This window comes from Mesocricetus auratus, unplaced genomic scaffold (genome assembly GCF_017639785.1).
Source record: "Mesocricetus auratus isolate SY011 unplaced genomic scaffold, BCM_Maur_2.0 Super-Scaffold_100004, whole genome shotgun sequence".
In the NCBI taxonomy this organism is placed as follows: Eukaryota; Metazoa; Chordata; class Mammalia; order Rodentia; family Cricetidae; genus Mesocricetus; species Mesocricetus auratus.
This window is the reverse complement of record NW_024429189.1, coordinates 48135254-48158077: the sequence shown is the minus strand read 5'-3', so window position 1 is coordinate 48158077 and position 22824 is coordinate 48135254. Positions and strand designations below refer to the sequence as shown.

The window sequence follows — 22824 nt, the reverse complement described above, 5'->3', positions numbered from 1 at the left end:
TCTGAGTACCTAGGATTTCTCCCCCTCCTTTTGAAGTATCTTTCCAGTGATCTAGAGGAAGGGGTAAATAGCTACTTTTAAAAGGTGAAAGGTTCCTGGGGTTGACTGACTAGAGGATAGGCAGATCTCAAGGCAAATATGCAGGAGGCTTTTCTCTTTGCCCTTCAACCTTACTAATACTTCACTGATGGACTAACGCGGCAATAATTGGAATGCTATGGTAACATAAGATTTTTGTGTACTCGAGGACCTGTCTTGAAAAGAGGATTTCAGGACTGAGGGAGACTGACATTTCAGAAGAACTAGATGAAGGCTGAGAACCTCTACCTAAAATAGAGAGCATGAATTCTGGGTTTCTTAGCATGGAGGATGCTCCAACATGAGCATCGTCAGCATCTTAAAAGCATGTGACAGGGATGCAGAGGTGGTACCCAAGGAGTTTCTCTCAGAGCCAGGGCACAAAAAGCACCTCAAAATAACCGGGAGACTCAGTGGTGCCGAAGCATTAAGAAGACAACTTCGGTTGTTTATACTAAACCGGTGGAGTAAACACGACACTTAGGTTTGTTTTAAGCTTGAGTGCATTCTACATTCTAGCACTTACCAGGTCTAAGATCTTAATGAAATAAAGGCCTGTGGGAAGTTGGATGTTCAGGGTTGTTTCATAAGCATCATCTCCAGCATTGAACAGAGACACATTCAGCATGATGGTCTTCATGCTCCCAACAGCAAGATAGGTTTTATTTTCATATGGCCTAGAAATCAAATAATTGTAGTAAAAACATTCTCCCTCCATATATAAATTCATGAATATAAACTATTAATTTATAAAAAAATCCATGAATAATCTCACAAGACAGACTTAAAACTTCCATTTCTCTGCTGGGCAGTGGTGGTGCACCTCTTTAATCCCAGCACTTGGGAGGCAAAGGCAGGTGGATCTCTGTGAGTTCGAGACCAGCCTTGTCTACAAGAGCTAGCTCCAGGACAGCCTCCAAAGCCACAGAGAAACCCTATCTCCCCTTCTGCTTCTCATTTCAGATATGTTCAACCATTGCTTCCAATGAAAAGTTTGATATTATTGTTTGATTTTAATTAGTTATTATAAAATGATCTTTTGTTTTAATGCTCTTTTGCTTAACTAACATTTCCTCATTATTTTGTGACTTTTATAATCTTTGAAAAGACATTGATTGAACTAACTTCTATGTAAGGTAAAGATTAGAAGAGGGGAAACAGGAAAAGAGAATGAATAAACATAAGGGGATTTTGGCAGAAGTACAGCATAGTACTGCTAAGGTAAAGATTAGAAGAGGGGAAACTGAGGAAAAGAGAATGAATAAACATAAGGGGATTTTGGCAGAAGTACAGCATAGCACTGCTAAGGTAAAGATTAGAAGAGGGGAAACTGAGGAAAAGAGAATGAATAAACATAAGGGGATTTTGGCAGAAGTACAGCATAGCACTGCTAAGGTAAAGATTAGAAGAGGGAAACTGAGGAAAAGAGGATGAATAAACATAAGGGGATTTTGGCAGAAGTACAGCATAGCACTGCTAAGGTAAAGATTAGAAGAGGGGAAACTGAGGAAAAGAGGATGAATAAACATAAGGGGATTTTGGCAGAAGTACAGCATAGCACTGCTAAGGTAAAGATTAGAAGAGGGGAAACTGAGGAAAAGAGGATGAATAAACATAAGGGGATTTTGGCAGAAGTACAGCATAGCACTGCTCTGGCCTACGCATGGATGGTACAGTGATCCATTGAAGGAGACCACACTTCTGAAGCAGTTAGTTGGTTGCCTCTGACAATGTTAAATCACAGGCCCTAGGAAAGCCACCAGCCTTTGGGGGACAGGGTTTCAGTTAACTGGGCTAGGCCTTGGCAGTCCAATCTATAATAATGATAAAATTACTATTCAGTGAATATCTGTATCAAGTGCATTCCATGAAATCCCTAAAATGTTTCAAGTATGTAGAACTTGAGCAGAATGGAGATGTGCAGAGCTACAGAGCCTGAACATTCTAAGCCCTTGAACCAATTGCTCATTTCTGCAGAGCACAATTTCCACCTTTTCCAGGCAGGAAAATAAAAATATAAAATCTTTACAAATGGAGTTACGTATGTTATGATTTTCTAAACATTCCCCCATAGCCATCATCAAGTAATTCCAAAATTAGAAAAACTAGATTAATTAATTCAAACTGGAGAAGGCTATATGCCGAAGCAACCAGGTGGAGACAGTTTAACAACAAGAGGCATAAAGGGATACTTTAAGAACACATTTCAGATCTCTGATTTAAAGCTAATACTTGGAGATGGGTGAATCCCTCAGTTGTACTCCATCTACATCTCCAAGTAGTAAGTCGGCCACCATCACTGTCTCATAAAGAATGTTGTTAAAATGCATTTCCCCACCATACAAGAAAGATAAGGAACATATTTCTAAATAACTGAAAACAACTATTAGAAATACTTGGGAATGCCTCCATGGACAGGAGGCAAAGACCTACTTTTGTCAAAGGCAGGAAAGGCATTGCTATTCTTTGCTTTTCTATTTATCTGATGTTCAGGTTTGCTACTCTTCAAGATCCTTTTGAAAATAAAAATATGACCATTTTGGAGTCAGTGTCAATTTTACCTCTGTTTCACATTCATTCTCTCCTGGCTATCAAGTCAACTACACAATGCCGGGCAGTGCGAGTGATTTTGAAAGAGAGAAGCACTGCCACTTTTCAGAATGATCCTGCAGCCCTGGAGGGTCTGCCTTTGCCTCACTTTCCACTGCCTGGGACATCCCTTTGTCTTAGTTGCATCTACCTACAGACAGCAGCCTAAGCAAAGATGCTTGCTGACTTCCTCCACGCTCTCTCCACCTTGATAATCTCCTCCCTTTGTGCACCAGCTTAGCTTGTACTTGATCCTGAGGGTTAGCTTAAACAGTAGTTAACACCCAGGAGACACGGAGAAACATAATTTACAATGTCAAGTCAGTTTCTCTCACCACTAGTCTAAATTTTCACGGAAGCAAGAAACTGGATCATTAATATCTGAATTTCCTGTGAGCCTAGAAATATAGTTACTGGGTTAAAAAAAAAAACGAGTTTCGGGTGAAAAGGACTGAGTTACATTCAAGAGATAAATATAAAGCCAACAAAAGTATTGGCTATGTTATTCACTTCTAAAGTCTTATGAAATCGTCAACATACAGTATGTGAAATTGTAGTTTGAGGGTATGCTTGTCTGTTCTAAAATGATGCAGATACTTCAAATGTCTCCCTAAGAAACTTAATATCCAACACTATGCAGTCATGTGATCTATACTCTAGTGCATATCCAAGTATGCTCCTGAGATGAACTAGACTAATGACACAATATAACTCAAGCAAAATCAGTACTGGAAGGGAAAATTATTTTCCAAAATCATTAACTATTCTGAACATCAGATAAACAAAATTGTAGCTGAGAACCCTTCCTCGACACTTAAAACCCCAATAACATATTTCTACAAAACTGGAGCACTCACTTACAGCATAAAAATTCCACCCCATCTAGTCTGATACTTCCTCATATCAAAGCTGTTTGTGTAGAAAGAAGCAAACATCCTAAGGCACATCTCATTAACTTTGATAAAATGAATACATGTATGAAGCTGGTACCCAAACCAAAAAAAAAAAAACACTATCCACATACAAAATACATGGGGGCCTCCTTCCCAGTTACTGCCCAAACCACTAACATTTAAAATCTACTACCCTAGTTTTGCCTAGTTTTACATTTTATATATATGGGATTAGAGAGTATGTAATCCTTTTCTGTAACCATGATTTTGAATGTAGTTTCCTTTGTTCAAAGCTTCATAAATAAAAATTAATTTAATCAGTGTTTACAAATGTCTATGATCCACTCTAGGAGTTATTCCCATTCTTATGTGTGATCAATATGTAAGCCAGGCTGGCCTTGAACTTATGATCCCATCCCATGCTCCTGAGTGCTGTGACTGCATGTCTGCATCAACATGCCTGGATCCATTCTGAATTCAACAGAGGCTTCCTTTATTTCAGCTGGCAGAGGCTATAGGCTTTCTTCTTAGGAACCATGTAGAAGTGGAGAAAGTAATTCAGCCCCCAGGGTTTTAACCCCCGGCCCCGTAGCACCCACACAAAAGAAGAGGAAGAAATAAAGGATACCCTATGTGAATCACTTTTCCTTTTTGAGTCTTGGATTTGAGAAACACCATAAAGAACATGTAATAAGTAACAGTTGTCATTCTTGTCCTGGCTATCATTTCATCTTGGAGAAATTTGACTGAGTGCTAATGGGCTACCCCAGCACTTAGGGGGTGATACGGTTTGCCCATGTTGTGAGCCTGTGGGCTTAGCCAGTGTACATCTTCTTGGCGGTGCATGTTAAATGGTGAGAAGAGAGCCATGCTGCCTTCTCCCTACTGCTCTATCATCGTGTTACAACTAACGGGACTTTCAAGGTTCTCTAAAAGTAAACTTCAGCTTGACATTAAAGTTTAATTAAGACTTGTACAAGAGCTGCTTAGAAATAGATGTTCATAAAATATTCTGGCTTGGAACCAAAGCATTAGTCACTGAACACCTTTGGGAGAGAAGCTGGCACTTCGACAAGTAACAGAAGGTGGAAGCATGGCATGCACAGGCAGCTTCGGGGACAGCAGCTGATCAGAGCAGCGCTGGGCTCACGTTGTCAGCAAGACTCCTGGTTTAGTTTTCATTTTAAGCTACTTTGCACGATTAACCACAGTTCTAACTCTACTCTTTTGTTGATGTGCACCTCACCACAGATTTTGATTCTGTCACAAGATGCCATTGGAAAGACACCAGCCGGCATTGTTCATGACATGATGTAGAGCCAGCTGCACATCTGGACGGGTGGCACAACTAAAACAGAGGCTTTCCCGGGACTCACAGCTCGTTCTTCATTAAAACATGCATAATGCAGGCTTGAAATTTACAAAGCTGCCGCCTAGAGTCCACATAACTGACACAAACCCAGGTACTGTGCACACACAGAATCATAACTTAATAAATGAAAGAGGAAACCAGAAAACTATAACACCAGGCTCTACATTTTCTCTCAGTGAACATGGTTGGATTTTACAAGATGTTCTCAAAACCTTAGTATTGTCAGTATAGTCTTTCTTCATAAAATCAATTTGGTCTCTGTAGCTTATTTATTTTTGAAAAGACAGTTCTATTAGATTAGCCCTTTGAGAAGTTTAAAAAAAAGAAGCATGATGTCAGGTACCATTCACTACTTACTGTCTGCTCACCAGGGAGTTCCCCACTTGCTGCTAACAGAACCCCAGATTATTCAAGCAGCAGGCCACACCCCTTGCTATTACAGAAGATGAGTTTCTAGTTCAGTTTTGGGGAATGAAGCCTGATATCTAATATCATCAAAAGGATTCCATTATTCCTGCACCATAACAGGTTTGGGGCAATTCATGCTTATAAATTTAGGGATAGGCATACAAGGGCTATCTTTTGTGAAAAGTCTCCAAAAGGAAAAAGCAAAACAAGCAAACAACATTTTATTTTAGCACCCTTTTTCTTTATGGGAATGTTAGGGTTAAAGTATTACAATGTTAAAAGAGCCAAAGGAACACGAAAAACAACCATCTATGCTCAGGCTTCCTAGCTGCATAAGAGACCTGCAACTGACACTCCCTTGCTGACATTATGCCTAATAGATTTCTGTGAGTCAGGATTTGTCAAATACTTTGTTACTCCTAACTATTATCAAAACAAACAGGTCATCTACATCCTGACCTATATGAAAGGTCTGACTGTAAACTCCTTCTTGATGGTTAATACCAGCTATTGTGGTTGTTATAACATCATGTTTTCTCACTGTTATTTTACTATGGTAACCCCTCTGTCTGGTTTATTGTCCCAGGAGTTTGAACACGCAGGAATAGACTTCAGGAGGGGATGTGAATCAGCACCACTTATCATATCCTGAGCAGTTTATTATTGTAGGCATCAGAAACTCGTGTTCTTTAGTGAGTAAATGCATTTACATAAACAGGCTTCTAGATCTGGGACACATAATTCCATTAGTGCCAGCAGAGGTACAGCCAGAAGAAGGCATACAACATATGGCCCCAATTTGCAGACTGTTACTGAGAAAGGAGAGAAAACACCTACATGGAGATACGCTGTATTTTTGTCTGACACAGAATAACTTACTCAAAACACAGTTGTCAAGAACTTTCAGTGTAGCTCTGAAAACTTAATTAGAAGAGTTCTCATTTGCACATACCTCAAATGAGTTATCATTAACTCCATAAACATAGTTTGTAACTTTTCGAATTGATGCAAAAGGACTAGTGTCTACTGCTTTACAGTGGAATTAATAGCATTCCAAAGACAGCAGCCCCTTTTGTTGAACTCCCACATATACCAGGCTTTGAACTAATCATTTGCATTATGTGCATCTTAAAAATTAAAACAGCCTATAAAGAAGGCACAATTTCTACTATTTTATGGCAAAGAAAGGGGAGGCTAATAAGCTTCTCTTGAAAGGCTACCCTGTTGTTAAAACGGTGAATGTAAGAGTTGAACCTATTCACTTCAACCACCCATGTGAAAGTTTTCATCACTACATTGCTCCCCTGGTTTCAGCGTGATAAAGACTTATAGAAAATAATGGATCAGCCCGGCGGTGGTGGCGCACGCCTTTGATCCCAGCACTCAGGAGGCAGAGACAGGCGGATCTCTGTGAGTTCGAGGCTGGGCTGGACCGATAGCCTCCAAAACAATACAGAGAAACCCTGTCTCGAAAAACCAAAAAAAAAAAAAAAAAGAAAGAAAAGAAAATAATGGATCAAGAAGGGTTAAGTGGGGTAGGAATGAGAGGACAGGGTGGAGGAGGGGTACCACTAAAAACCTTTGAAAAAGCCAAATGGTAGCCTATTACTGCAGAAGTTTCCTAAAATGCATACATAGATGTGGGAAGAGTTATCCTATAGCTAGAGGGCAATTCCTCTTGCAGATATACCTATGCCAACAAATAAAGGCTCAATAACAGAAGTAGTTATTGTTTCTGGAATTTTTGGTCAGCGGGTTCCCCTAGACCTTAAAATATTACAGGCATTACCATTACTCTTGGTTATCACCAAAACTTGATAGTAAGATTCTATTGTCAATCTATTACTGACCTGGAACCTCATCCCTATTGGCTAGCTTTCACAGTGACGGGTGTTATGGGAAAACCAACCATTCTTCTGATTGGATTTGAGGTTCACTTCATAAAATGGAAATTAAGCCTGGCACTGGGGCCAAGAACCCAAGGACCAGGTATATCATAGGACCTAGGGAAGAACCTATTAGTATTATTCTACTAAATGAACATTGTATTTAACAAATTCTCAAAAGACAAATCCTTATACCCATATATCAGAACATCCCTCACCCTCTACCAGAGAAGCTTCTTTTGCAGTAGATGGTGATGAGCCCAGAAACTCACAACCTATAGAGAATAAGGTATGGAAGACTTCTCAGACCTAAATGAGACATCAGTATCACACTATCTTCTCCCAAGACTCAGAAATCACTTCGTAAGAGGGAGCACAGAAAGACTTTAAGAAGCAGAGGCAGTGGAGGACTACAGATAAATAGTGTTTTCTGGATACAACAGGGCAATTGCACATATGAACTGACAGCAATTTTGACTACATACAGAAGATCAAGCCAGATAAAATCCCAACATGGATGGGGAAAGTGGGAATATAAAGTCCTACCCTTGGCTGAAGAGTTATTAACAACAACAAAAATGACTTCTGTAAGAGGGAGAATCAGCTCTATTCAGCAATGCAGCCCCTGCTCCAGTGTATGGTATTATACCCAAGCACATACTGGCTGCACAAAGTGGACTACATGTGTTAGAAAAAGACATAAAAAGAGAACACACGAAATCTGGAAGGAATATTGGTGGGGTAGAGAAGGAGCTGGAGGGAGAAAAAGGGTGAACTTGATCAAAACACATATGCATGTCTGAATTCTCTATCAACTTTAAAAAGTGAACTTATAACTCTGCTCATAGAGATTGTTTCTTGCTTGAGTCCCATAGATATCAATGAGACCTTTCTGGGGTGTTAGGATATGCATTTCCATTAGGTATTGTGGGTATTGTCCTGGACATGACTCAAGAGCACATCCTAAGGAACACCACCTTACACTTGGCCAGCTACTGTTTAAAATAACAGGTTTGATCTTTAGTTGGAAAAATACTTCCAATTAAAAATGTTAAAGAGACAATGCTTGCAAGAAAATAGAAAATTAATAATTCCATGTTATCTGAGTAAATTGAAAACTTTCTTAGTGACATTTTCATAAAAGCTTTGAAATTTCATTTTCTCATGAACTAGGAGATTTGCAATGAAAAGTTATTGGAAACACTGTTTATTTATGGTTACGAGAAACTCCTGCTCCACAAATTCACCTGTGCAACTTTTATCAAAGTCTGATATACCTAAATCCCTGCACATCTAAGAAAAAAAATACACAAATGGAAAATTACAGGTTGTCCAACTAATAGAATCACACCGTCACACTATGCTCTGTTTACAGTACAAAGCAATTACTAATCACTGTTTTTCAGTTACTGGAGTGGGTCAGCTAATCATTTATAAGCATCAGGTTCATTTACCAATCAAGTTAAGGACTCCTTTCCCCTCCACTGTAGATGCTCATGGCTACGCTGGCATTGCCTGACTGAGAAAAATCCATGCTCTTCCCCAGCAAAGGTCTTCAGCACTGTGCATCAAGCTTTCTGCTCTTTCCTACTTGATCACAGTTGTATTGGATCCTCCATTCCCCCAAACTATCCCCGAAGTCTTCAGTCACCATATATGGACTTGAATTTTCATAGCTTTTCTATACTTTTCTTCCTTCCACAACTGCAAGGAAGCAACCAATTACCTTTCCTGGCTTCTTAGCTCAAGCTAGGGTGAGTCTTAACTCATTCCCAAGGCTATCTCTTCTACTTGTAAGTCTAGTGTGTTATATGCTACCTCTGTTGGAACTCCTGTTCCATTCCTAGGAAACCTCTGTTAGTCACCCCCTGTTGTCCAAGCATCCTGTTAGGCTCCGAGAAATGCAAACATGAGGACAGGCCTTGCCTTAGAGCAGATTCCAGGGAGGTGTGGAGAAAGGCAATGCAGTGTGCACTGTGTCATAGGCTTAGGTGTACAGAAAGGTCTAGGGGTAAGGAGCCGGAGACAGAGATATCTGTCTCTTGGAAATGCTAAGGTTTAGATGCAGATTCATTAGGTAGCTGAATAGGAAAAATGAGAAAATGACAGTATGAGAATATATATCGTGGTCAAACAATAGTAAGCCTTCTTCCACTGATGACAAAGAGACCTTGGGTAGTGGTGAGAAACAGAATGGAGGAGTTTAAATTTTAAGTCTAAAATGAGCTACTGAATCCTTATCATTTACCAGGGTAGAGAGAAGGAGGAAAGGGAGGAAAGGGGAAGAGAGAAGGAAAGGAACAAGGAGAGGGAGAGAGAGATAGAGAGGGAGACGGAGAGGGAGAGGGAGAGAGAGAAGGAGGGGGAGAGAGAAGACAGACAATAGACAATACCATTAAGCAGCAGTAATTTAAATCTTAATAACTGATAGGATCTTGCTGTGGAACAATCTTTGTACACTGTGAATGTGTATTACTCTCATGGGTTAATAAAGAACTGACTGGCCTATAACTGGGCAAGAAGAGATTGGGCAGGAGAGATAGACAAGAAGGACACTGGGAAGAAGGGCAGAGTTGCAGAAGCCGCCAGTCAGATGCAGAGTAAGCACGATGGGAAGTACATACATGAGGTAAATGAGCCTCGGGCAGTACACAGATTAATAAAAATGTATTAATTTAAGTTATAAGAGCTAGATAAAAATGAACCTAAACTGTCAGCCAAGCCTTTATAATTAATATTAAGTCTGTGTGTGGTTATTTTGGGAGTAACTAGCTGGTAGGACAGAAAAGTCCACCTATATGATCTCAAGGATAAAAAATAAATAAATAAAGGTTGAAATCTAGGTTTCTAGCTCAGGGAATTAAGTAACAGCTACACCATTCCTGATTAATGACTAGTCAGAATCAATCTATGGGATACTCTTAATGCCTGCCAGACAACAGACCATTGGATGTGATACTCAAAGGCACTGATTTTGGCACAGGCAGTATGGGGAGGCCAGGAAAAGTCATAGTTATAAGTGAGGTTACCCAGGAAAAGTATGGTCACGTGTGAATGGGTTGGCCATGAATGGGAATCATAGATGATCTGAACACAACTGTGGGGAGGCTAGAAGAGGAAACACAGCAGGATCTGGTCAAGGAGAAAAAAGAGAAAGAGCTCTGTCAGGTGAAGTGAAGGACTGCCAGGTGCACCAGGGTAAATTCAAGAAGGAACTGAAAAGCATCCTTTGGGATTTAACCCAAAGGTTACCCACTTTGATTATCCTTTCTTGGCCTCTGACCTGCACTGCTGCACCTTTTCATGATTAAATAAATCACAATCAAGAAACACATAGAAGCCAGGCACATGCTTTAAATCCCAACACCTGGGGGCCAGAAACAGGCAAATGGCTGTGAGTTCAAAGCTAGCCTGGTCTACACAGTGAACTCCAGGACACCCAGAGCTACATAGCAAGACCCTGCCTCAAAAATCACCAAAGAAACAAAACCAAAGAGGGAGGGAGGAAGGAAGGAAGGAAAGAAGGAAGGAAGGAAGGAAGGTAGGGAAGGAGGGGGAGTATGTAAAAAAAAAACAAGCAAACAAACCTGTCAGTTGTGTCCAGTATTGCTTTAATCACCAGTCCTGCCATTTAACTACTACTGCCCTGAGATTTCCATCTTAAAATTTGCCACTGACACTTTCCTTCTGCATTTTAGATGCAAACTCTATGGCCCTTCCCATCATTATGCTATCTTATCTTGATGTGGGATGGTAATATTAATGGCACCTTTTAAAAAAAATCCCCCACTGGTTATGCATCAGGGCTTAGTTCTCTGAAAACTCTTTTATAGTTTCCAAAAGGGTTCCTTTGTATTTAAGCTCTTTAAATAAAAGGACTCCCAACATTTGAGCAATTGTTCATTCTGTAAAACTCACATTTCTTCTCGCTATGCAAGCTCATGGGTCTCTAATATATAGAGGGAATTTTAAATGTGATGTTGAGAGTGAATTTCAAGTAGAGAGCTATGTACCAAAGCCCCATATTCTTAGTCAAGGTTCCTATCTTTGTGACAAAAGACCATGACCATAATCAATTTCATCTCACAGCTTGCAGTCCATCATCTAGGGAACTCGAGAGGAGAACCTGGGAGCAAGAACTGATGCAGAATCTATGGAGAAGCGGCTTGTTCAGCCTGTGTTCTTAAGCACCTAGAGCCACCCGCCCCTCCCGCATCAATCAGTCAGTCAAGAAAGAGCACCACGGGCTTGCCTCCAAGCCAGTCTGATAAAGGCATTTTCTCAACTGTCATTCACTTTCCCCAAATGACCCTTCCTTGCATTAAGTTGACATAAAATGAGTTAGTACATTCACCGAATTGAACGTGTTCCAAGTAGCTCTGGCTTCCTTATGTCCCACCTCCTGAATAAGTTCTCACTCCCCTGCCCTGTCACTACTGCACCCTTGTGTCCTTCTTTCGTTTCCCCTGGCCCACAGATGTGTAAAACAATCTGAATATAGGGAACCTCTACATGATATATAATTTCACAGGCTTATTTTCCATTATAATGTAACACTAGACATCCCTTTTTATCCAGTTCCTGCTTTATGCCAGATGCTACTCTAAGTACATTTACCCTCTTGTTACTCTGTTTATCATCCTACAAATTCAAAAACAAATTAGTTTACTTTTCTAAAATTTGTCAAAATATACTATTTTGCATATCAGTTTGAGTTGCTAACCATTGTGCAATGAAGTTAATTTTTTCCAGTAAAACTCTTATTACCAGGCACTTAACAAACATTAAAACATAACTATGACTATGAAAATGATATCCAAAGGTGCAATTAAATCCTTAAATACCTTCTGAGTTACAAGGAAAAAAATTAAAGCATACTTCATAAAAACCTTAAGGCCACTCATATGCCTTCTTTCTTTAAAACAATGTTAATGCTATGAATGCCATAGGCGTCATTTAGTACCCCACAACAAAACATTGTCACTTTGTAGAATTTTATGATTCCAACATTCACAGGTTAGTTCCTCTCTCACTGGAACCCACACACATTTGCTCTTTATGCACTTCTGATGACCAACAGAGTAAAATAGACTTACTTCAAAAATCCAATTTTTGCAGAAACTTGCAGATCAGCAGAACAATTTTCATAGGCACAAAACCTTGCAAAGTTTATCTGGAAATAAAACATTACAACATTTATTTCAATTTCTATGTATTCAAAGAACAAGGCACCTGTGCTTGACAAAAATAAAAATCACACATCGAATTATAACTTATGCCTCCCCCAAGGTTCAATCCGAGAACTGGTCAGAAGGTCCATAGTTTCAGAGCTAAAGAAACTCAGTTCCCCTAGTAGATTCCAGGCTTAAATATGTCAAGTTAATAAGCTTTGATAAATTATATTAAAAACGCTATGCAAATATTTGGAATATCAACTCAAAAAAATCTTTAATCTGCTTTCCCCTCACTTTCTCCTGCTCTATTCTGATCAAATTTGTTACACAGAAGTACAACATCTACCCTATTTTAGTACATGATGGATAGTGAATTACATCCAAGATTACAGCTATATATAGAAACTGGAAGGCATAACTTTGTGGGAACATTGAACAAAATTAAATAATAGCTTGTCATGAAGTTTTTTTCAATTTATTAAGCTATAATCATTTGAAAGGATCCATGAGCACTACAGGGTATGTATATACTACTCAGGTAAACCTGAGGAATGCACTATGTAAAAACAATGAAAGGAAATAATTCAAGACAATAGGAATAAGTGAAGAAGGGGGAAAGATGCAAATAAAAGGGGAAATCTAGAAAGCCAAAGGAGGAACAATGCACACAACGTGGGAAGTGAATAGTTCCATGGCATGACAGCATAGTCAGCCCACACATGGGGAAGTTGAAATATAACTGTTCCCCCAAATGATTAAGTCAGTATGATTTTCATTCTGCTCTTCCTAATTGGAGAGCACATGGTTCTAACATGACGATTACAAATTGCTAATATTTCCTCCTGTGTGTTTACAGTATTGGCATTTAAATTATTGAAAACACTAGAAAATAGTTGGTATTGAAAACTGAAGTTCAATAGAATTTTTAAAAATTCCAACTGACTCACATAAATATTTTCATGTAAGACTTCGGAAATTTGCTCTTAAGCTGTTATCTTAATTTGCTCAAGTATTCTAGACTAGATAGCAGTGAGTTTCTATCTGCCATCAGCGCATGCTTTAATGAGAGCTTTTGAGTGTGTTCTAATGCATCCTGTCAACTACATCTATACTGTTAGACAGTTAAGGTCTTGACACTGGGACTCCCAGGAACAAAAGTATTATCAGCAAAACTGAAATACTTGAGAACACTTTAGGAAAAAAGAGCATCTCACTGGCCAGAATTCAGGGTTTGTCTTAAAATGCTGTTGTTACTGAGATATGGCCAAAAATACACCATGCAGTTTTTAAAAGAGAAATTCCAGCACTCAGGAGGCAGAGGCAGGCGGATCTCTGTGAGTTCGAGGCTGGGATGGACCGACAGCCCCGAAAACAATACAGAGAAACCCTGTCTCGTAAAAACCAAAAAATAATAAATAAATAAATAAATAAAAGACAAACCAATGTCCAACATGGTTTCTTTTGAGTAATTCATTTTCAAGGAGAAAAAAACTTACACATGTTTTACATAAATATTTATACACAGGAAGGTACTCTTGTTGATAAATGAAAGTTCAAATACATTAGTTGAATATCCCAAAGGGACTATTAAACACACACACACACACACACACACACACACACACACACGAGATATAAACAGAGAGGAAGACAGATATAGAGACAGAGAGACTGGGAGAGACATATTTTAAATCTATTTTCACCAACAATTAACAATCCACAAAAATTTCTAAACAATTCAGGCACATTTCAATGAATTTTGTAATACTTGAAAAATCTTCAGTTATGTTACATAATGTCTTAAACACAAGAAAAGACTCATACCGTTTTTCTAATCACGTCTTTTTCTTTCTTCTGCTGGAGGATTGGCTGAAGTGGTGGGAATTCCACTGTGTTTCTTTTGGCAATCACATGACGCCCAAGGTGGTAAGCTGCCTCAACCTGAATAGGAGTGAGGATGTCTCTCACATCTTTCTAAGGGAATTGCAAACCATATGCTCAAATTAAAAATCAAACATGAATTTAAAAAGATGCAAAAAATTCTATTCTTCTAAAAGTCAAGACAGAAATACAAAACCCTTGTTTTAGCAGAATTGATTCAAAAAGCTTGGAATGTGTGTTCTTTTTGCCCTACAGAAATACCTCTGTTGCTTATGACAACACAAAGAGTATAAAGTGGAAAACTAGTACTGTCTGATAATAGTTTCAAAAGTCCGCGTTTCAGCACTTTGCCTTTCATGCTAATCTCTACAATTGTTGTAGCTTGGCATTGTAATATAAACATTTTTCATTTATACACTCCGTAAATAATTTCAAAAATCTCCTCAATACTTTTATTACATGTAATGCTTATAGAGAAATAATGTCTCTCAATAAGATTTCCTTAAAGCTCTTAGAAGACTTTGTATTCCGTTTTATTCATCTGACTTCGTATTTATTACTAAATTTCCTTTTTTTGCTATTTATCATAATGACATTTTCCCCCTGTATTCTAACATCAAGCCTGGTAATATAGGAAAGATTGTTAGCTTTATACTTCTAAGTTTATTGAATTTTCTTATCGTGTGGTTTCATTGTTTTCTGTGTTTTTATGGTTCATAAAAAAATTTACAGGTTTATTTATCAACCACACAGTAGTAGTAACCATTAAGAAATTCATTTTGCTTTGCAAAGAATTCTTTCATGTGTAGTAGTTTCCTGATTTCTACATAGTACTTCTGTGTTTATTCTTATTGCTAGGTGGTAAGAAAGACACTTTTGAATAATTAAGTTAATATTCATTTTACTATGTCTCCAATGACACAGCTCATGTGTTTATTTCAATTCATTGTCGTTTCTTATATTTTAATATTTATTTCTACAGGCATACATTAGTTTTATCTCTTTTTGGAATATTTCTCATGACTTAGAATATTTTTATTGTGTTTCCAATTTCATATTTGTTACTATCTTCATGAAAATTATGACATCTCATTTCAAAGTTAATATCTGATATATGTATAAATGGAAATAATCTAATCAGGTAGAAATAACCTGAAAGCACTTGGCATTCAATGAAATTAATAGTACAATAGATTCAAAAGTTATCCAGGAATCAAGAACACATTCATGAGAGTGAAGTAAGATACAAAGTATATTGTTGCTTGCTCAAGACACACTAGAAAAAAATAGAAGATATGAAACACCTGGGCAGGTAGCTATCACTTTCTCCTCATCTGGAGAGGCTAATGAGATTTTACTAACAAAGCAACACATGAGCATTTATAACAGAAGTCAACTGAACATTACATGATAAAGGACATGTTAAAGACCAGTATATACAAGCATGTTAAGCACAACAAAAGCTAAAATTAAAAATAATCTCAGAATTTAAGAAGGCTGTTTTTAATGAACTAATACAGTCCACATATACAAGGGCAATGTAGAAAATCCATGTGTAGTCTTCATTTTTCTTGGCATAGAATTGTTACTATATCTAGAAAATAATTTTAAGAATGGGCACAGACTTTGGTGTCTGTCATATGAACCATTTAAATGTCAAGCTCAGACTGACTCAAACATCCTATGTCCTTTTCAACTTACAAGTTCCATTTTAAGAAAGACATTCAGCAAATTTTTTCTCAGCCATTCAAGGAACTCAATTATGTTCACCCAAGACAGAGAGACATGGCTCCAAGGATAGACATAGCAGGCACAGTGAGGGAATGAAGAAGGCAGAGACTCTCATCACATGTACAAAAACTCTGGGGTCAGGTGGGCTATGTACTCTGATGGAGTGGTGCCAACCATACAATAACTGGGAACCTCAGTGCATTTATCATGCCCAGCACAGAGGTAGCTAGTCTCTATGAGCCAGCAGTTTCAGGTTATGAACATGTGTGAGGAGGAAGATGATGTTGATAATTTTTATATACGTAGGTCAGTTGTTTATAAATACATACACTTGCACACACTGTCAACTGTTTCACATGGACCAGAAGAAAGTTTTGCCAGTTTCAAGGCTTGACCCACATGAAGAAGGCTTCGCCATTCCCATGGGTCTAAGTCATTGAGTCCTTGGCATGGGTATGACAATGTCAACAACATGTATTCACTCAATACTTCATCTGCTCTTTACACATGCTTTCAAGGCTTCCTTGTCTCCTCACATTATCCTCTACTAAAATATTGTGTCTGAATTCCTGATTCTCCTACTGTGTAACATTAGTGGTCCAGGTTTTATTTATATATGGTCATTTCACTATTGAAACACAGCTTAAAGATCATTTTTCTAAAAGCAAATTAAAAGACTTGTTTTTAGTGAGCTAGCAATCAACAGTACTTAATGGGTAAGATAAAACCTATTTTTAAGAGTATTGCTGTATTATTCACATGATAACATCAATTTAATAAATTTATAAAGGTGGCACATACTACATGAAAGGTTGCATTTATTTAATGCCTTTTTCACAATTATAACAGGAAATGATACAACTGTTTCATCTTTTATTCACATTTTTGATACTCATATATTATGCTTAAAAATATATGGTCTACATAAGAGAGATATGCATAGTACCCCAGAGAAGGGGAATGGGACTGGATCTCCTGAGGGGATTGGGAACATGGGGTGAGAGGAGGGGAGAGGAAGCATGGAGAAAGAGAGGGGGAGAAGAGGAGAGGAGAGGAGGACATGGGGAAGCAGAAAGGTTGAGTCAAGGATCCACTATAGGTTTGAGAAGAGATCTGGCATTAAGGAGATTTTCAGAGATCTACAAGGATAACACCAACTGGCAAACTAACCAATAGTGGAGCGACTACCTTAAATGCCCTCCCTCGATAATGAGATTGATGACTACCTTATATGCCATTATGGAGCCTTCATCCAGTGGCTGATGGAAGCAGAGGCAGATACCCACAGCTAAACACTGAACTGAACTCCTGGAACCAGTTGCAGAGAGGGAGGAGTGATTAGCAAAGGAGTCAAGACTGGACTGTTGAAACCCACAGAGGCAGCTGACCTGAACAACAGGGAGCCCTTGGACCACAGACTGGTGACTGAGAGGTCAGCATGGGACTGATCTAGACCTCCTGAACGTGGGTGTCAGTGAGGAGGCCTGGGCAATCAATGGGGCGTTGTATAGTAGATCAGTATTTAGCCCTGGAATACGGATGGACTTCGGGAGCCCATTCCACATGGAGGGAAACTGTCTCAGCCTGGACACATGGGGGAGGGCCTAGTTCCTGCCTGGGATAATAAGACAGACTTTGAAGATCCCCCATGGAGGACTTCACCCTCCCTGGGGACAGAAGAGGAATGGGGTGGGAGGTTGGTAGGGGAGGGGGGGTAGGAGAGGAGGGGAGGGTGAGACAGCTGGGATTGACATGCCAAGCAAGCTTGTTTCTAATTTAAATAAAATTTTAAAAATGGAAAAAATATATAGTCTAAAGGTAGAAAATTAGTGTTCAAATCTTGGGTCTGTTAGATAGAATCTGAGAGGTAGAACTGTACAACTGGAAAAGGTAGACAAAACCCATAACAGCTTTCATGATAAAGCTTCGATTAAAAAAAAAGTTTTAACTGACAGACATTCATAAGATCTTCAAGCTGTTTAAAACAGGAATTAGACATAAGATGTGATAGCTGAAATTTGGTAGCTATGTCTTCTTCTGATATTAGAATGTCTCTTGGTTAAATGCCATTCATGATGGAGGTAAGTTGCTACCACTGTATCAGAACAAGAGATCCAGGGCATTTTACTACAATTGTGCAGTAATGAAGGGATGATCTTCAAAAGACCTCGGCTTCATTATGGAGTCATTTATGTCATGGTTTGGATCTCTAATATGGGCTTTTAGAGGATCATGGGAAAATATTCTAAGGAGCAACCTGGCCCATTATGATTTGTGATAGTAGAAGAGTTACTTTACCCTTGAGTAGCCACCCATCCCCTAAATATTCACAAAAGCTTCTTAAAAATCCACAGTCCAAACACACTGGGCTGTTAGACCTCCTCTGGAGGAGCTTTCTCCAGTCTCTTTTTGGAGTGAAAACTTAGCTTTACTTTGTTAAATAAACTTACACTTAAAGTGTCTCTGCTCTCAACTGAATTGTTTACTTCAAAAAGACAAGAACCTAGAGACCCTGAAACAGGTTCCATTACAATATGTATAACCTTGTCCAGGTTATTTACCTTCTTAATGCTTTGCTACATTATCTGAAAATGACAGTGTCAATGATGCTGGTAATGTCTGCATACTACTGGGATGGTTAGATTGCATAATGTATGTAAAATACCTAGATGTTACAGTATACCACATATATTACTTCAAATGTAGCTATATGACTCAGCCAATCAAATACTGAAATTTAGTTTAATAAATGTAAAGAAACATTTGGAGGTGTAAAATAAGTGGAACTATTATCACTAAAAGAACATTAAATATAAAATGGTGTTGTCCAAGGACAGTTTATGCTTGAGAAGATGTGGAGAAAGGGGAACACTTGTCCATTGCTGGTGGGAGTGCAAACTTGAACAGCCACTTTGGAAATAAGTATGGAGATTCCTCAGGAAATGGGACTCGATCTACTACAAGGTCCAACAATTCCACTCTTAGGCATATACCCAAAAGATACCCATTCATACAACAAGGATGTCTGCTCCACTATGTTCATGGCAGCATTATTTGTAATAGCCAGATCCTGGAAGCAACCTAGATGCCCCACAACTGAAAAGTGGATAGAGAAAATGTGGTACATTTACACAATGGAATACTACTCAGTGGAAAAAAACAATGGAATCTTGAAATTTGCAGGCAAATGGATGGCACTAGAAGAAACCATCCTGAGTGAGGTAACACAGTCACAAAAAGACAAACATGGTATGTACTCACTCACATATGGATTTTAGACATGGATCAGGGGAATGTCAGCCTACAATCCCAGTGCCAGTGAGTCTGGGAAACAGGGAGATTCCCAAGAGACATGCATGATACCCCAGAGAAGTGGAAAAAGGCAAGATCTCCTGAGCATATTGGGAACATCTGGGGAGGGGAGAGGAAACCAGGAAAAAGAGAGAGGGATAAGAGGAGGGGAGAAGAAGGTATGGGGGGAACAGGAAGGTTGAGTCGGAGTAAAAATAGAGGAAAGCAGGATGAGAGATACAATAAGAGATTGAGTCATTATAGGTTTGAGGAGAGAGCTAATACTAGTGAGATTTACAGATTCTACAAGGATAACGCCCACTGGCAAACTAAGCAATAGTGGAGAGACTACCTTAATAGCCCCTCCCTGATGATAAGGTTGATGACTACCTTATACACCATCCTAGGACCTTCATCCAGAGACTAATGGAAGCAGAGACAGATACCCACAGCTAAACACTGAACTTAACTCCTGAAACTCAGTGACAGAGATGGATTAGTAATGAACAAAGGGGTCAAGACGGTACTGGTAAAACCCACAAACACAGCTGACCAGACAAGGCAGAGCTCTTGAACCCCAGACTGATGGCTGAGAGGCCAACTCCAGACTCCATGAATTTAGTGTCAGTGAGGAGGCCTCAGAAATCTCTGGGGCCTTAGGTAGTAGATCAGTGTTTACTATGGCGTATGAATGATCTTTGGGAGCCCATTCCACATGGAGAGATGCTCTCAGCCTGGTCACATGGGATAGGGCCAGACTCTGGAGACCTCCCCCCAAGGAGGGCCTCACCCTCCCTGGGGAATGATGTGGGGTTTGGGTGTGGGTTTGGGTGAGCTGCTGGAGGCACAAGGGAGGAGGGGTGGGAGAGGGAGCTGGGATTAACATGTGAAGCATGCATGTTTCTAATTAAAATAAACACATATATTGATAAAAAAAGAGAAAATGGTGTTTTAGTAACTATTAGATTTATAGTAACCAATGGCACCTGAGAGAGCTGGAGCCTGAACTAAGTGTTCAAGATATTGATTACTTTTTTATTCTTTTATCTCCAGATGTTCTTTATTAAATTACTTGGTGAATGATCCTCTCAACAGGAAACCTTGACCATATCATAATGCTGCAAATCAAAACCAAAATCCCAAGTTATCTGCTTGTGAAAATGGAACAGCTTGAAGCCCTGAATGTCACAATAGCAAACTTGATTTTATTATTCCCTGGACATAGGAACTAGACAGCCATTGAATGTCCCTCCACATGTCCACTGTTTTAATTCTTCTCAACAAGCTTGCTTTGACTAAATCATATGTTATGTAATTCATACTAATCTTCCATGAGGTCTTCTCTACAGCTGGTGTATAGTACTTTCATTATCCTAATTAGCTATTAATTATGCTTTCTCATAATATATGAAATGCGTGTGTGCTTTTGTAAGAAAACCACGCTTTTTAAACTTCATCTGCCCCACCTAAAGACAGAGGCTAAATAAAATATTTAAAATGTCTTAGAGAGTCAGAGTAAGTGTTTGGAGGGATAAGTATTTGGGGAATTTGCCTAAAAGTTTATATTTGAACTGACAAGTGCTATTATGTTAAAAATATTGAAAATTAAAAGCCATATTTTATGTGACTTTTCATAAAATAGTACCCACAAAGATGCAAATTAGCTCATACCTAAAATTAGCCAGTCTGAATTCTTTCTCTTTCATAAAATTCTGTATGTCTGATTAACTTGAGAATTAAATTGTAGGTCCATATCCTCTCAATGCACTTACCTACATGAGGAAGTTCTTAAATGGAGCTGGTCAAAACATAAAGTTAAATTTTATGTCAAGATATAAACATTTGAAGATATTTATTCATGGGCCCATTGTGCACATGCAGAGTCAAAATATTTGAAGATAAGTCAGTACCTCTGTCAGTCTATCAATCATGAATCCACACAGATGTGTGAGCATAATTATTCTAACACATTCATGCATGTGTTCAGGAGAAGGAGGGCCATGTTATTAGCACTGGAGAGGCCTACGAAGATTTTTTTAATGTCTTTGTTGATAAATAAGTCACATGTAAAGTAAATAATGCCACTAAAGTGTAAAACTCTAGGACTTTAGTATTCAGACTGATTCAACCACTGTAGCTTGTGTGCGCGCGCGTGCGCGCGCGCGTGCACACACACTCGCACGCACACGAGCATTTTCATTATGCCCCAAAGAAACTGCTACCTTTGCTTAATCATCTTCCTATGACTTTGTTTCTCTCATCTCTGGGCTACCATACAAGTCTACTTTAGAAAGATTCTAAAGCAACCTAGATGCCTCTCAACTGAATTCTGGATAGATAAAATGTGGTACATCTACACAATGGAGTACTACTCAGTGGAAAAAAACAATGTAACCTTGAAATTTGCAGGCAAATGGATGGCACTAGAAGAAACCATCCTGAGTGAGGTAACACAGTCACAAAAAGACAAACATGGTATGTACTCACTCATATATGCATTTTAGGCATGAAACAGGGGAGTGCCAGCCCACAATCCCATAGCCAGAGAGTCTGAGAAACAGGGTGGACCCTAAGAGAAGGGGAACCCAGAGAAGGGGAACAGGACAGAATCTTCTGAAGGGATTGGGAGCATGGGGTGAGGGGGGAGAAGCTGGGAGAAAGAGAGGGGGTGAAGAGGAGGGGAGACGAGGACATGGGGGAGCAGGAAATTTGAGTCAGAGTATGAATAGAGGAGAGCAGGATGAGAGATACCATAATAGAAAGAGCCATTATCGGTTTGAAGAGAGATCTGGCACTAGTGAGATGTCCAGAAACCTACGAGGATGACACCAACTGGCCATATAACCAGTAGTGGAGAGGCTACCTTAAATGCCCTTGCCTGATAATGTGATTGACGACTTCCTTGTGTGCCATCCTAGAGCCTTCATCCAGTGGCTGAAGGAAGCAGAGGCAGACACCCACAGCTAAACACTGAACTGAATGCCTGGAAACCAGGTGCAGGAGGGAGGAGTGATGAGCAAAGGGTTTAAGACTTGGCAGGTGAAACCACAGAAACAGCTGACCTAAACAAGGGGGAGCTCATGGACCCCAGACTGATAGCTGAGAGGCCAGCATGGAACTGATACAGACCCCCTGAATGTGGGTGTCAGTGAGGAGCCTCGGCATTCTTTGGGGCCCCGGGCAATAGATCAGGATTTATCCCTGTCATACACATGGACTTTGGGAGCCCATTCCGAGTGGAGGGATGCTGTCTCAGCCTGGACACTTGGGGGAAGGCCTAGGCCCTGCTCCGGATGATATGAGAGACTTTGTAAATCACCCATGAAGGGCCCCACAGTCCTTTTAGAGTGGACTGGGGATGGGTGAGGGGTTGGGGGGAGGATTGGAGGGGGGCGGGAGAGGAGGAGAGGGAGAGGTAGCTGGGATTGATGTGTGAAGCAAACTTGTTTCTAATTGAAATTTTTAAAAATGCTGGTGAAATAAAAATAAATAAATGAATAAATAAATAACAATAAAAGAAA

At 39.3% G+C, this 22824-nt stretch overlaps 2 protein-coding genes across 4 annotated transcripts in view; one reads left to right on the top strand and one right to left on the bottom strand.

The window, feature by feature from the left end:
* Nucleotides 1-20805, top strand: part of Cerkl (ceramide kinase like) — a 123621-nt gene extending 102816 nt beyond the window's left edge. The window contains exons 14-15 of one of the 3 annotated variants that reach the window (XR_005877233.1): nt 4812-5023; nt 11316-12120. The gene's annotated coding sequence lies outside the window, so the exon portion shown is untranslated. Of the gene's footprint in view, nt 1-4811; nt 5024-11315; nt 12121-20356 lie in introns of those variants that run through there. The other 2 variants (XR_005877235.1, XR_005877234.1) reach the window with 2 other exon arrangements.
* The window catches only part of Itga4 (integrin subunit alpha 4), a 76894-nt gene that overhangs the window by 13473 nt on the left and 40597 nt on the right, over nt 1-22824 (bottom strand). The window contains exons 16-18 of the mRNA XM_013122725.3: nt 14225-14374; nt 12323-12399; nt 605-755 (exon numbers count right to left, since the gene is read on the bottom strand). Of these exons, the coding sequence (XP_012978179.1) occupies nt 605-755; nt 12323-12399; nt 14225-14374 (378 nt within the window). The remainder of the gene's footprint in view (nt 1-604; nt 756-12322; nt 12400-14224; nt 14375-22824) is intronic.